This window comes from Myodes glareolus, chromosome 7 (genome assembly GCF_982192425.1).
Source record: "Myodes glareolus chromosome 7, mMyoGla1.1, whole genome shotgun sequence".
NCBI lineage: Eukaryota > Metazoa > Chordata > Mammalia > Rodentia > Cricetidae > Myodes > Myodes glareolus.
In genome coordinates this window covers 83962835-83978373 of record NC_142032.1, presented here as the reverse complement: position 1 = coordinate 83978373, position 15539 = coordinate 83962835, and the positions used below count along the sequence as shown (strand labels likewise).

General features: G+C 39.8%; 1 protein-coding gene across 1 annotated transcript in view; it reads left to right on the top strand.

Moving 5' to 3' along the window:
• LOC125417125 (phospholipid-transporting ATPase ABCA3-like) overlaps positions 1 to 15539 on the top strand; it is a 69608-nt gene that overhangs the window by 10085 nt on the left and 43984 nt on the right. The window contains exons 5-11 of the mRNA XM_087908513.1: positions 252 to 402; positions 4046 to 4305; positions 8211 to 8327; positions 8835 to 8952; positions 9802 to 9975; positions 10527 to 10705; positions 15015 to 15149. Coding sequence (XP_087764639.1) covers positions 252 to 402; positions 4046 to 4305; positions 8211 to 8327; positions 8835 to 8952; positions 9802 to 9975; positions 10527 to 10705; positions 15015 to 15149 — 1134 coding nt within the window. The remainder of the gene's footprint in view (positions 1 to 251; positions 403 to 4045; positions 4306 to 8210; positions 8328 to 8834; positions 8953 to 9801; positions 9976 to 10526; positions 10706 to 15014; positions 15150 to 15539) is intronic.

The window sequence follows — 15539 nt, the reverse complement described above, 5'->3', positions numbered from 1 at the left end:
TTCCTGCTGTGATTGTTTACTAAAAACCTACAGCAAAAATCCAACTGCCATTGGCACTTCAGAATAGCTCACATGGGATGTGCCTCATGACAGGTTTGCCATTGCCTTATGAAGTCCAGAATCTCCTCAGATACCCATTAAAATACCCTCAGAATTTCATATTCTTGATACACTTTACGAGTTGTTTTGTTTCTGATTCCTTTATATTTTTTTGTTTTAAACATATAATTTGTTTTTATTTCTCCTCCTAGATAAAATATCACCTACGTTTTAGTAATGTTAAAAAGAACATGAATTCTGGGGCATATTTCCAAGGACACAGCTGGTTTACAAATTTTCTCTTTCCACCTGTACGTCTTCTGGGACCTAGAAACCGATACGATGCAGACGGAGGCAGCCCTGGTGAGCAGAGGTTTATGCCGCTTATTTTAGTTTCCCGTTGCATTATAAGATGGATGGATTCATATTTCTTCAGTCCAGTGATAGAAAGTCTTTAACCAATTAATTAGTTAATTAGAATACATTTTAATTAAAATAGAATTACACCACTTTTCCCCTTCCCTTACCTTCCTCCACACTTTTCAGGTAAGCTCCCTCCAACCCCTCCCATTGACCCCACTCTCACACTAATATCTTCTTTTTCTTTGATTATTAATGTTTTAGATATGGGTAGGTAGGTAGGTAAGCAGATAGATAGATAGATAGATAGATAGATAGATAGATAGATAGATAGATAGATAGATAGAGGCAAGTTGGGAAATCCATTTTAATATCTAACAAAATAAACCATCAAAATCAATTAGAAGAGATAAGGAAGGAAACTACATATTCATCAAAGGAAAAATCTATCAAGATGACATTTCAGTTCTTAAAAGTCTCTGCCCCAAATACAAGGGCATCTAAGTTTGTAAATTAAATACTACGATAGCTTAAACCCTCACACACTGATAGTAGGAGACTTCAAGACCCGTCCCACCAATAGACAGGACATCCAGACAAAAACTAAATAGAAATGCTGAAGCTAGCAGACATTGCAAACCAAATGGACCTAGCAGATATTTACAGAACAATTCACCCAAGCACAAAAGGGTATACCTTCCCTGCATCTCATAAAATAGTCTCCAAAATTGACCACATACTCTGATACAAAGCAAATCTCAACAGATACAAGAAAATCAAAGTAACTCCCTGCAGCCTGTCAGACCACCAAGGATTAAAGCCGGACAGCAACAAGCGAAACAACAGAAAGTTAACAAACTCACAGGAACCGAACTACTCTCTACTGAATGAAAAAGTGGGTCCAGATATATAAAGAAATTAAATACTCTTTAGAGTTGAATGAAAATGAATGCACAGTATATCCAAATTTAGGGGACACAATGAAAGCAGGGCTAAGAGGAAAGTCATAAAAATAAGTTCCTACATAAAAAAGTTGGAGAGATCGCACACTAGGAGCTCGGCAGTACATCAGAAATCTCTAGAACAAAGAAGAAAAGGAGAAATCACACACAAAAGGAGTGGATGGCAGGAAATAAACAAACTCAGGACTAAAATCAATAAAATATATACAAAAATACAAAGACTCAACGAAGTAAAGAGTTGGTTCTTTGAGAAAATCAACAGAGCCTGTGGTAGTAACAAACCAATACCTGATTTGACTTAAGACTCATTCCAGGACTGCTTGAGTAACCAAGAACCCATCACTAGATAACCCAGGAACATATGGTAAAACAAAATAATACTCTTCTAAAAATATATATGTAGCAATATAATAACTCCTAATGGCCTCTTGCTGTGCTCATATAGATCATTGCCCTGTTCTGCTATACCAGAGAAACCTCCTACAGCAGATGGGAAGAAATACAGGGAGACCCACAGACATTATGCAGAGAGTAGAGACTTTGGGACGCTCAGCCCTAAATGGGATGTCCCTATCAAGTTCCCCACCTCAGGGCTCAAGGAACTCCATGGAAGAGGAGGTGGAAAGAGTGTAAGAGACAGAGGGGGTGGGGAACACTAAGAAATCAAGGCCCTCTAAATCAACAAGACCGACATACATGTGAGCTCACAGAGACCGTGGCAGCATGCACAGGGCTGCACAGGGCTGCACCAGATGGAGTCTTAGAGAGGAAAGGAGAAATGCACACATGCCTCCAACCCAACCAACAAACAATATCCAATTGATAACCTCTTATGAATGAAAATGTAGTTTTTGGGGGCTGGAAAGATGGCTCAGTGGTTAAGAGCACTGGCTGCTCTTTCAGAGGTCCTGAGTTCAATTCCCAGCAACCACATGATAGCTCACAACCATCTGTAATGAGATCTGGCTCCCTCCTCTGGCATGTGGGCATACATGGAGGCAGAATGTGGTATACATAATAAATACATCTTTAAAGAAAAAAAAAGAAAATTTAGTTTCCTCCAAAAGAGTCCATGGGCAAAACAAATCCTCTTAAGGGTAGGCTGCAGTCCCAGCAGGAAATTAACTCAACAGAATTTTGAAGGTTTTGTCTTATTTTATTTTTTGTCTCCTAATGCCATGTCAGGGCTTTTTCTTTTTTCTAAAATTTTACTCTATTTTCAATTTTTATTTTATATGTACATAGAGGTACATAGTCTTATATATGTATTAGGATATATATAATGGCTTCCAGTTTAGTGGTTTTATTGTATTCTTGAGTGTGTGAATGAGTGTGTCTCTGATTCTAGTACCTTCTCTTGGGTTCTTTCTCTCCTGGTTGTTTTGTTCTGATGTGCTAGTTTTTGTTTTATCTTATTATATTTTATTTTTTACCCCTTAGAAACCTGTTTGTTTTCTAATGAGTGACAGAAAGGAATTTGGATAGGAGGGGAGATGAGGAGTAACTGGTAGGAGTAGAGGGAGGGGAAACAGTAATTGTGGTATTGTCTATGAGGGAAAACTATCTATTTTTGATAAAAGAGGAATAAAAACACACAAACAGTTTCCATAGATTAGAGAAGACCGTGTCAGCTTAATAAGTAAGCCTGGGCACCATTCTGTGCGGGAAACTGGAACGGAAAAGGAACACTGAGGGAAAACACTGGAGAAATGCAAATCAAGTTTATATATTAGAAATAGTATTGCCCCAGTGTTAAGCTCTCAGTTTTGAGACGCGTGCTGTGACAGCATATGAGGCTAAGGAAGCGTGATTCAAGGTCAATAACAGTTTTTCTCAGTCTTTGCATTATTGCCCTTCTAAGAGCCTTTCAGGACTTTTAAAAGCCTAGCCTTCTCTCTCATGAAGTTTCAACATCACAGAGCTATGTCTGATTATGCAGGGTGGTGTGGGGGGTGATCCAGCCCCTCCTCACTTTGTGTGGCATAGAAAATTCCTGTCTACTGCTTTTGTCAATTGCCATCATATTGATTTTTCCAACGTGAAAGCATATTTTTAAAAAACTAACCCCAAACTCCCTAACTCAAAGGTACCAATAAAAGAATATTTTTTCTATCCAATAAAGCACAGCTGTCAAAAATGTGGGGCTTACTAATTCAACACTGTGCATTCCCCTCCTAATGTCAGGAATAAAGCAAATATATTTGTTCTCACCACTTCTGTGTAGTAATTACTCTAAATTCTTGTCTATAGCAGAAAGAGAAGATAGAAAGTCATAACACTTGAGAAAGAAAGTTACACCCTCTTTATTCCCAGCATGAGGGCTCATTCTGTTTGTGTGGAGAAACTGTGGGGGCTTCTCAGGATCTTAGACCAAGAGGAGAACCTGGTTAAAGTTAACTTGGCTCTTTCCCATTGACATACAGTCGTGTGTCACCTAACAAGGGATATGGTCTCAGAAGGACATTGCTAGACAGCTCACCTCCATCTCACCATGTGAGCATCGCAGTGAGTTCATACAAGCTAAGGCGGCTGTCCCGCTTCGTCACAGATGGCAGAGCTATGAGATCACCTTCATGCCAGAAAAGTGATGTATAATACATTGCTGTACATGAATTACCATTTTTCTTTGTTTAGCTCAGATGTCGGTAGTCATTTTACTTAGCAATCTTTGTTTTCTCGCTTAGGGTACATCAGTGAAGGGTTCCTGGCTGTGCAACACGCCTTGGACAAGGCCATCATGCTTCATCATGGCGGTGCTGCTGCCACCGCACTCTTTAATGATACTAGCCTTTTCATTCAGAGGTTTCCATACCCGGCGTATCAGGATGATTACTTCCATACTTTTGCTAATATTTTTATCCCTCTAATATTGGCATGCACCTTCTTTATGAATTATCTTACCCTTGTTCGGTCCATTGTGTGGGAAAAGGAAAACCAATTGAAGGTAACTCTATTTTTCTTGTCGACAGCATTTACATTGAAAATTTTGAACGTGTGGGAGGAATTTACATGGAAGGTTGAATTATCTACTCATGTTCAGAACTGATGGTTCTGTTTCACTTGCAGCCACTCAACACTGGCTTTGTGGCAATTTGCTATAATTTTGCCTTTATTCAAATTTTTTAGTATGACTCTTAGTTTCAGCGCACGGAAAACTACTTTATGAAACATTCCAGATTTAGTTTGAATATCAACTACCCTCAAACCACTCAGTGCATCCAGTCCAGGCTTAGTGATTTACTAGGCGGTTTGTGAGTTCTGATTTGATCTCCTCACTAGTTACAAGTCTGGACAGCTTTTCTGTTCTTCCGTTATCTGATCTCAATAGACATTGTATTCGTTCACATTTCTCCATGTTCTCTCCATTATCCAAAATTTTGTTTGCCACTCAGGAGTCCATAATACTCTCTTGTGTTTCATTTTGGTAAAATCAGAAGTAATGCTCCCGGCCTCTTTTCTGGTTTGAGGAATGCGTTTTCTCACCTTTGTCACGGGAGTCTAACTTCGGCCATTTCAGCTAATTTTGGTGTTGACTTTTCTCTGTTGTTTGCATCTTCTCTGTTTTATTGTCTCAGTCTAGTCTGGGTTAACTTCTCCCTCCGGACCTGTGTCTAGTTTGTCCTTCTTTTCTAGGCTCACGGAGAGTAGCGTTGGGCTGTTTGTGTAGCTGTTTCTTTTTAAACTGAGGCCTCTCTAGCTGTGCACTTCTCTCTCAGCCCCATTTTCACTGCACCCCATAAGCTTTGGGAGGTTGCGTTTCCGTTCTGTACTTTTTGTTATTCTTCAGTGGTTGTTGAAGGACGCAAGGTTAATTTCTACCTGTAAATAATTTTTTTTTCAGTTTTCCTGTTACTGATTTCTGGTTTCATCCCTTTGTGGTAAGAAAAGATACTTCACATAATTTTAGGCTCAAAAAAAATTAAAAGAATAAAATCTAAGATCACAATGGGTAAAGTAAATAAAAATCTAAGAGAAGTAAAAAATAAAATATATTAAGACTTCTTTATAGGCTATTCATTCTGGAGATGGTTCAGGAAGAGATGAGAAGCTATTTTGTTTGATGTCATGTCCTGTCATTTGAGTACAGCTGGGTATAGTGTTGTTTGAAATCCTCCATTTTTCACTGAGCTTCTCTATGTCCAGTTGATTTGCTACTGAAAACGCTGTGTTGAAGCCTCCAGCCATTATTGTAGCACACTCCCTCATTTGATTCTGTTGTGTTTTCCTTCTTGTATTTTGCTGCTGTTGCTTTTGATTCATACATGTTTTTCACTGTAGTATCCTCAGGATAATATGGCCTTTTGCCAAAACACAAAATCCTTGATTTTTATAAGTTTTGCTATAAAATGTTTTTTGCTTGATGTTGCTGCTTACACTTCAACTCTCTTTTGGTGACTATTTCACAGGATATATTTTTGTCTTTCTACTTCAACTCAATTCTGCTGTTAGATATGAGGTAAACCTCAGCAAAACTCACAAATACATTAAATGATACTTATAGGATCTGACACCCAATGGTTCTGGAATATAACACTGTTTGTAAGCACAGTGGGTTTACCAGAAGCCTGACATAACAGAGTATGATCTCTATCCCAAAAGAATTAAATTACATATTTAATAAGAGTCACATAAGTAGGAAAGCACAAACATTTGACCATTAAACCAAAAAAGTCATGAAAAAGTCATGGCACATGACTTGGGAAGCAGAAAAGGCCTGAGTAATAAAAGGCATGCTTTTCTCTGAGAACAGCAGCACGAAGATTAGAACTCACGGTAATTTGGCAGCTAAACAACATATAGATCAAAGAATAAATTCCTGGGAAAACTTGAAAATATTCCAACCTGTTAGTAAATGTGTAGTTCACCAAGATTAGTGGTATACGTCTAGGGTGAACTGTGAGGCACACCCGGAAGTTCTTAGTGAGCTGTGCACAGCAAGCTCAGTGCGGCGTATATTGAAACCAGGTAGCGTTATGGTTTCTTCAAGATTGTTTTGACTACCCTGAGTCTTTTGAATGTCTATAGGAATTTTAATAGCGTTTGTCAATCTCTAAGTTTCTTTTATGTGTCTGCAGATGATGCATATCTGTGTATATGTTTATGTGTGTGAGTGCAGGTGCATACATGCCACACCATGCTTGTCAGAGGACAGCTTTGGTTGTCGGTCTTCATCTCCCATCATGTTTGAGACAGAATCTCTTTGTTGTTAGTGGCTGTGTACACCAGGCTAGCTCATGAGTCTCTGAAAAGTCCCCTGTTGCCACCTCTCATCTCATCACAGGAGAATTAACATCACTGACATGCTACCATCCTGAGTTTTATGTAGGTTCTGGGGTTTCACATAACTCTGTACAAAGATTTTTGGAAAGAGATTGTGAGCAGTTTGTACATAATTTAAGGTATCTTACCATGTTAGCAATATTAAGTGTTCTGGTTCATGAAGCGGGGAGCCTTGCATTTATTCAGACTTTCTGTCATCTCATTCAGTCACGTTTTGCATTTCAATGTACAAATCTTACACTACCTTTGTTAAATATACTTTGTCACTTTAAGTGCTTATTAGAGCTTGCTAAGTAAGGGTCTACAAGATGGCTCACATGTAGAGCACTCGCTCACACACGGGTCTAATGACCTGAATTTTATACCTGGATCCCAGAAGGTGACAGGAAAAAACCAACTTCCCAGAATTGTCTTCTGACTTCCATGTGCACCATGCCACATGCGTACCTGCATGCAAACACACGTGCATGTACACAGACAAATAAATAAATAAATAAATAAATAAATAATACAATTTTGCAGAGTGAATCTGTTTTCAGTATTGAACTGTAAAATCTTAATGGCACCCTTTCTCTTGCTTTTATCTTCTACAGAAGATAAAATAACATGAACCTGTAAGCACTCTAAGGAGGTTTGGATACCATGCATATTATCCTAGATCTTTCCAGTCATGTACTCACTAATTCAAAAGACATTCACTGAGAACCTTGTATGTACCACGCAGGTAGAAACTCAGGGGAGGGGGTTATATTCATAGATTTAAATGTTGACATATTAGTAAAATTCAACAAAAATATTTTAAGTAGATTCTAAATATTCAGACCTCTCAAGTAACTTTTCTTAATCTATACTAATATTATATTTTTGTGAACTGCTTTGAATATGCTTTTTATTAAAACTCGAAATACCTCACATTTCTATAAACAGCTACTCCTGAGGAAAACACGTTGTTCATAAGGATATCGCTAAAGCTGTGGGCCTTTTCTCTTCTCATCTTAAATTTAGTGCTTTCAACCTTTGTAATTGAGTTTAAATACTTTTTTTTGAGACAGGGTTTCTCTGTGTAGCTTTGGAGCCTGTCCTGGAAGTTCTTGTAGACCAGGCTGGCCTCGAACTCACAGAGATCCACCTGCCTCTGCTTTCCAAGTGCTGGGATTAAAGGTGTGTGCCACCACTGCCCAGCAAATTTAAATATTATTATTATATCTTTTTCTAGAAATATAATTGTAAGAAAGATATATTTAAGTGGTTTGTAGCTTTACTTACATGGACTCTATGTCTTTAACAGTATCAGGAAGTTATCGGAGAAATGACCTCTGAGCTTGTAAAATCTACAGGACTCAGTCACTAGCTGAACAACTTTAAATAAATTGCAGGAGATCTTGGGTCAAGTTTTATCCTCTATAACTGGAGATTTGGGCCATAAATATGAGGTTATATAATATGTCAGTATATTTTGAGAACTCTAAGGCAATGTGTGGTTGTGTGTGTGTGTGTGTGTGTGTGTGTGTGTGTGTGTGTGTGTGTGTGTGTGTTCATAATATTGAATTTGTGGTAATTCTCCCACAGGAATACCAGCTCATGATTGGACTGGGCAGCTGGATGCTCTGGGTTGCCTATTTCTTCACGTTCTTCTGTTTGTATGTTATTAACATCGTATTTATATGCGCGGTTTTATTTGTCAAGGCAAGTGTCATTTTGATCCCGGTATGTTGTGGCTAAACTTTAAGAGGGAAACAGAAATATAGAACCAGTCTAACGTCTCTGGTGGCTTGGGAAACAAACATCTTGTGTGGACTTCATTGTAGAATCTCAGAGGCTGCCTCATTTCCCGGCAGACTTTGGTTCAAGCTTGGTGGGTAGATTTTCTGTGAGAAATGAGTCATTTGGTGCTGGAGATGAGGCTTTTTAAAGGTAGTTGCCTAACATGCACAAATCCCTGCAGAGACAGAGAGCAATGGTGCCCGCCTGTGATCCCAGCAGGCGGAGGCAGATCATCACCAGCTACACACTTCAAGGTCAATCTGGGCTCTGTGAGATCCTGTCCAAAATAAGTACTAATTTTTCATCTTCCTGGATGTGTCACTAGCATTGGACAGGAATAATAAAATATTTAAGGATATTTCTTCTCTTATGCCTTGTCATCATAACACATCATCCATGACTAAACTGGATTTCTAATTATTTTGCTAGACTGAGCCTGCACCAATCTTCCAATACAATGACCCAATCCTTGTCTTCGTCTTCTTGTCATTTTATGCCATCTCATCAATATTCTTCAGTTTTATGATTAGTACACTGTTTAATAGAGGTGAGTACGTGGTTCCTCCCAGGAAAGAGCCTCGGCAACAAAACAAACACTGTGTTTGAAAGCTCCTTCTGAATATTACCTCCCGCCACCCCCACCGCCGCTGTGCTCTGAGATGGCCCGTGCCCTTGTAAGTACTTAAAATGGAGTGAGCACAGAGGGGCAGCTCATGCCTGTAGTGCTAGGACTTGGAAGGCAGAAGTGGGGGGATCAGGAGTTTGTGGACATCCTCAACAATAGAGTAAGTTTGAAGCCAGCCTGGACTGCATGAGATTTTGTCTTAAAAAGAAACGGAATAAGGTGAGTGATGAAAATTGATAAGCACAGCATTTGTGTGATGGTATGATCATACTCGATCACATCCGGGTGTTCTTTCTAACCCTGGGCTGCCTCTTGTATCCATCTAGCCCTCCCACCAGCGACTGTTGAGATGCAGACCCTTCTGAACTGGAGGGCACCGAGTCTGCTAGCTCTGATGATGAGAAAAATCATCAACCGCAGAACTGCTCCTTGCACTTAAATGTGTGCTGTTGGTGTGTTACATATTTGAAATGCAGTGCCTGCCCACACAGAACTGGAATTGGCCTCTGGAGTGTGGATATCATATGCACAAAACATAATTGTAGAGTTCTCTAAAGAAGCAGAAACAAAGATAAGGGGGTATTATGATGAATTGGTTTGTTTGGTTATGGAGGTCTAAAATTCCCCCCATCTGAAATCTGTGACCATGGAATTCAGGAAATCCAGTTATTTCTTGTAATGCCTACTTAGTGTACATAAAATAAAAGCCAATTTATGTGTTGTGCTTTTCAAAATTGCTTAAATTGATCATATTTCCTTTTACTTTTGCAGTCAACTTTGCTGTGACCTTAGGAAGTTGCTTTTTTTTCCTCACCTACTTCCCATGTATTACAATGTATTCGAACTATGATCACATGACATTCAAGCAGAAGCTAATTTGGTGCTTCAACTTTAATGCTGGGATGATGTTCGGACTTAAATTCCTGATTGATGCAGAGAGAAGGAGTGAGTAGTGACCACGTAAACTTTCCTATGCTCTCAAAGCTATGGAGCTAATACCTTGCTAGTTATTCAGAGTTTAATTCTTTAGAGTTTGCTAAAATGTCCACCAAAATGTTCTTCTACTTGATACTAAGATATTAGTATATGAGCGACTTCACAGTCTCTCCAAAAATTTGCTGGCTGTCCAGAAAAATAGCAGACATCTATCCTTACAGTTTGGTGATTATGTTTCTCCAAAATTGTGCATTCCTGTGAGATTTTATCATGCAAAGTGGTAAGGAGAGGAATCAACATCCTAGTCCATAGGTCTGTTTATTTTATTAAATTCTACTTTCCTGAATCTTGTGTAGTTCATTTTTATTCAATTCATTTCCAATAGTTTCTGTTTGGGTACAGTGAGAAACAGTTTGGAGTCCTAAATTCTAATGCTAAGAAGGTAATGGACTCACATAGAAACCTCCAGAAAGCACCAGCACGTCACTCAGTTATGATACAGATGAAGAATTTCTTTAGTCCCTCTGGCATCTAATTGAATGTCTCATGCTTTGTCTTAGAAACTGGAATTAAATGGAGTAACATATTCTCACCAGCGGATACCGACAGCTTTTTATTTGCCTATGTGCTAGGAATGCTTTTAGTTGATGCTTTCCTATATGGCCTTGTGGCCTGGTATACAGAAGCTGTCTTTCCAGGAGAGTACGGTGTGCCCAAGCCATGGAACTTTTTCATGACGGTGAGTCTTGGTTCCTTGTTGTTCATAGGTGAATCCTTGTGAATTTGTTCCAAAACATCTTGAAAGAAAAACACTAATCAGTTTTATAATATTACTGAGTCAGTAGAGTAGGTGGAAGAGCCATTCTTATCTATGTTCCTGTCATACTAATCCACTACTGTTTTCCTAATACAGTCTGAGACCTCATATATACATACATACACGATGTAGGTAAGATCTTGGAGTCCTAAATAATTATTTCAGATATCTATAATTTTATGTGAGGAAACATAATCCATGGGTAAGAACTGGAAAAAAAACAAGTGTACAGATTGTGAATGATGAGTCTGCACATTTGCAGGAACGTATTTCAAAAAGGCTGTGCACCCCTTTTGGAGGGGAGAGGGTTGACACAGGGTTTCTCTGTGCAGCTTTGGAGCCTGTCCTGGAACTAGCTCTGTAGACCAGGATGCCTTGGATTCACAGAGATCTGCCTGCCTCTGCCTCTGCCTCCCGAGTGCTGGGATTAAAGGCGTGTGCCACCACTGCCAGCTAAGGCTATGCATTCTTAAACAAGGTACCAACACTGAGACTCTGAACCCTAACACAGAGGAGTTGAACCACACCTGGATCCTCACTGCCTTCTCTTGTCTAGATTCCTTACAGTCAGAGCTCCAGGGAGTAGTATGAAATGTTGCTCAGAGAAGATGTGATAATGATATAGCACTCTCTCTCTATGGTGTCAGTTGGCAGGAGTTACTTTACGCCCCTCAAATAATTACTTTGCAGGGGCAGGTTTTTTTAAGATTATAATTTAATTGTGTTTCTCCTGTCCTTTTTCTCTTTCCACACCCTTCTTTGTACCTCTCTCTATTCTCCTCCAAATTCATATCTCTTTGTAAAAAGACTAATTGTTATTGCAAGTGTATATGTATACACACATATATGTATATGTATATATATCCCTAAATAAAGCCTGTTCAGTCCATATAATGCTACCTGTATATAAATTTTCAGGGCTGACCTCTTAAAACTGGATAACCAATTGGTGTGCTTTCCCTGGGGCAGACCAACTCTCCAGTACCCCACTTTCCTCAGTTGCCTAATGTTCTTTGTGTAGGGCTGAGGACGCATGAGCTCCTCCCTTTCCAGTTTGGCATGAGAGGTATCCATTGGGACTGGGCTCCACGACTCGGTATTTGATTAGTTGTGCTTTTCTGTTATGTTTTCCATCTGTTGCAAAGAGAAATTTCTTTAATGAGGAGTGCAGACTACACATATCTGTGGGTTTAAAGGCAAATGTTTATAGATTGTTGTTAGCAATTATGCTGTTTTAGGAAAGCAGTGGCTGTAGATTCTCCTCTGATAACCATGGCTTCACTAACACTGAGTAGCTAGCTAGGTTTCCAGAACAAGGTGTGGTCTCCTCCTTCTTGTGTTAGTCGTAAGTCCGAGAGAGTTGTTGGTTACCACTAAGTTATGTATGCCACTACTACACCATTAGGGTTATCATGCCAGGCTGGCCATTGGTATGATTTATAAACTGGGTGGGACTGTAGATTATTTCCCTCCTCTGGAAACTTGCATAGTGCTTTCTGGTACCATGAAAGCTGGTTCTCACAGAGGGAGCAGAGAGATCAGTCCCAGCTGAGGGAACTCTGGTCACTGCTTCTGAAATGTGTGGTGTCTTCAGCAATAAGGATTTGCTTTCTACCTCTGGGAGATATCCAAGGGTAATAGCAATAAGCTGTATGTTTGGGGAGACTCTTGGACAGCCCTGGGTAACAACCCAAAAGACAATTTCTCATATCTGGTATTGGGATTTTTTTTATGGGTGATCTTTCACTTTTGAAGAAAGAACCAGTAGTCCAGATGAGAAAATCTCACTAAAACTATACATGCATATTTACATATGGAGTTATGTGTATTATGGATTTTGTTTTTTGGTAAATAATTTATTACTCATGATTCTTTCAGACATCCTTATTATTATTTAACCCAGCTCCCTTTTTCTTTTATATTTATTTCCCTCCCCTTCCATAAAGTGCCCATCCTTTTCCCATTTGTTCTATTGGATCATTTGTATCCAACTCTTCCCCTTTATGCTCCTCCCACTTGTGTATTATCTCCAGCTCCCTCCCTACAGAGCCCCCTCTTTTCCCATTTCCCTGATAAGATCACTTGTATCCTGCTATTCCTCTCTCTGTTGCTCCACAAACCTCCTGTGCTGAAAATGATTCTGTTTTACTTTACTGGTTTCTGTAGTTATTGCAGGCAACGTTATGTGTTTATATCTGGAGATTTGGAACCAGGAGCTTCTGACAAAAGAGAACATGGGACTTTGGGTCTGGGTTACCTCACTCCATCTGATCTTCCCTAAGTTCATCCATTTGTCTGCAGAGTTCATGGCCTAATTCTTCATTACAGCCGAATGATATCCTATGGTGTGCACGTACAATATTTTCACTATCATTTAGATTGTTTCCCTTTCCTACCTGTTGTGAACAGAGCAACTGTGACCAGGGCTAAGCAAGTATCTTCAGAGTAGGACTTTGAGTCTTTGGGCATATGCCAAGGATTGGTATAGCTGTATCATATGGAAGATGTATTTTTAGCTTTTTGAGGATTTCCCACACTGGTTTCCACAGGGCTGCAGCAGTTGGAAGTTGCACCAGCGGTGAATGAGGATTCCCTTTTCCACTCGCATTTGCTGACCTTTATTCCATAGATCTTAATTTCAATTTAATTGCGTAAGTTTTCTTTTTAATTTTTCTGTTCTTTCTATTGATTCCCATTCATCATTTGGTAATGAGTTGTTTAATGTCCTTGAGTTGTTTAATGGCCTAGAGGATTTTTGCCATCAATTTTAAGTTTCATTGGATTGTGGTCAGATAGGATACAAGGAACAATTTCAATCATTTTGAATTTAAAAAGATTTGTTTCGTGTTCCAGGATGTGGTCTGTTTTTGGAACGCTCCCATGTGCTGCAGAGTTGAATGTGAATTCTTTGGTGTTTGAATAGAGAGTAACTACAGATATCCGTTAAGTCCATTTGATGTGTAATGTCAGTTAATCTGGTTTTTCTGTTTATTTTTTGTCCAGATGACCTTTATATTGAAAAAAGTGAGGTATCAAAATCACCTTATATTGATTGATTGGTGTTAATATATGTCTTTATATGTGACTGGACTGGTTTTTTTTTTGCAACTTCCAAAAGTTTTCCTTGTTATATGTACTCAATGTTTTAACTATGATATATCATGGGGATTTTCTTTTCTTGTCTATTTGGTGTTCTGTGTGCTTCTTGTATCTGTATGGGTGTGTCTTTCCTTAGTTTGGGGGAAGTTTTCTATATTCTTCTAAAGGATTTGGTCTCTATGCCATGGACTTGAAATTCTTCTCCTCCATCTATCCCTATGATGTGTAGCTTTAGCCTTTGCATGGTGTCTCACATTCTCCAAGTGTTTCTTTCCATATTTTCCTTTGTTAAAATTTCTTGTTCCTTGCTCATCTTCTCTTGATCCCCTATTTTATCTCTGAGACCTGATGTTCTGCCTTCTGCTGACTCACTCTACTTGCAAAGTTTTCCTTTTAGTTCTGCATTTGTTGTGGACACAACAGGCTGGGGAAGATGAGAGAATGTGGGAGTGGGTTGGACTAGAGGTTGGGAATGTACTGAAATTAAGTCAGGTGGACAGAGGGGACAGCCCTGGCATTTGTGTTGTGTTTCCTGCTCCAAGCCAGACTGTGGGGGTAGGTGGGTCTGAGTGGAAAGGTCAGATATCATGTGAGAGAGTCCTGTGGTTTTGTGGCTAGACGGGGAAGATTCTGACTTAAGCCTAAACCCCTTTGCAGCGAGGCAATGGAAGGCCAGACTAGGCTGGTGCACAGGTGCGAGAAGCCGGCTAAATCTTGTGGGGTTGAGGAAAAGGTGTGGATGAGGACACCATGGGTACTTTCCAGGCTAGGCTCTGGCAGAAGCCAAGAAAGTGGCTACAGCCAGGAGGTGTTGGACTAGCAGTGGTATGGAATGTGAGACCCCGTGGAGGGTCTTGAGGTCCCATGCTGCACAGGTATGCTTGACCAGACTAGGACTGAGCACTTGATATGGACCCAGGATAACTCTGGTGGGCTAAGAAAAAAATAAGAATCTGTTGCTTACCAGGCTAGACCCTGGAGGAGGACGTGGGGAGTCTACAGCTAGCTTGCTCTGAAATCTGCTCTTGAGAACTGTCTGCACCCCACTTCAGTGTAAACGCTGGTGGGTTAACAGATTTTCTAGTGCTCCCCTTTCTATGCCACCAGTTACATCAGTTCTGTTCCTTCTTAGCGCTCTTACTGGTTTGGAGAAACACCTCAAATGAAGCCTGAAATCACCCAACTTCATGAGACAATTCAAAGCAAGTATTTTGAAGCGGAACCAGTTGATCTGATGGCAGGCATCCAGATCAAACACCTGCACAAGGTATTCTTCCACGGCCTCCCTTCCCAACGAAGCTGGAACTTGACAATACTCACAGTGAACCTTCAGTGTAAGAAATACCCAAATACTAATCAAAGGTCAAAGGTCAAAGCCATTGTGTTTACTTCTCCAAAGAAAGATAAAAATGTTATCTGTACAATACTTAATAGTTGATCTTCCCACTAGAAGATAGTCAGATTCCCTTTGGCCTGTGTCACGTAGTCTGTCTGTGCTTCTGTAGGAGTCAGCCATGATAAGCTAGTGTAGGACTCAGCAATCGATAAGTTTAATGGAGGCCTGAGTCTCAGTAGTTTACCCTGCAGCAATACCTGGTTGCAGGAAGAACCACAGACTGAGATTACCCAGGCACCACCCAAGAACAGACCATCCAAA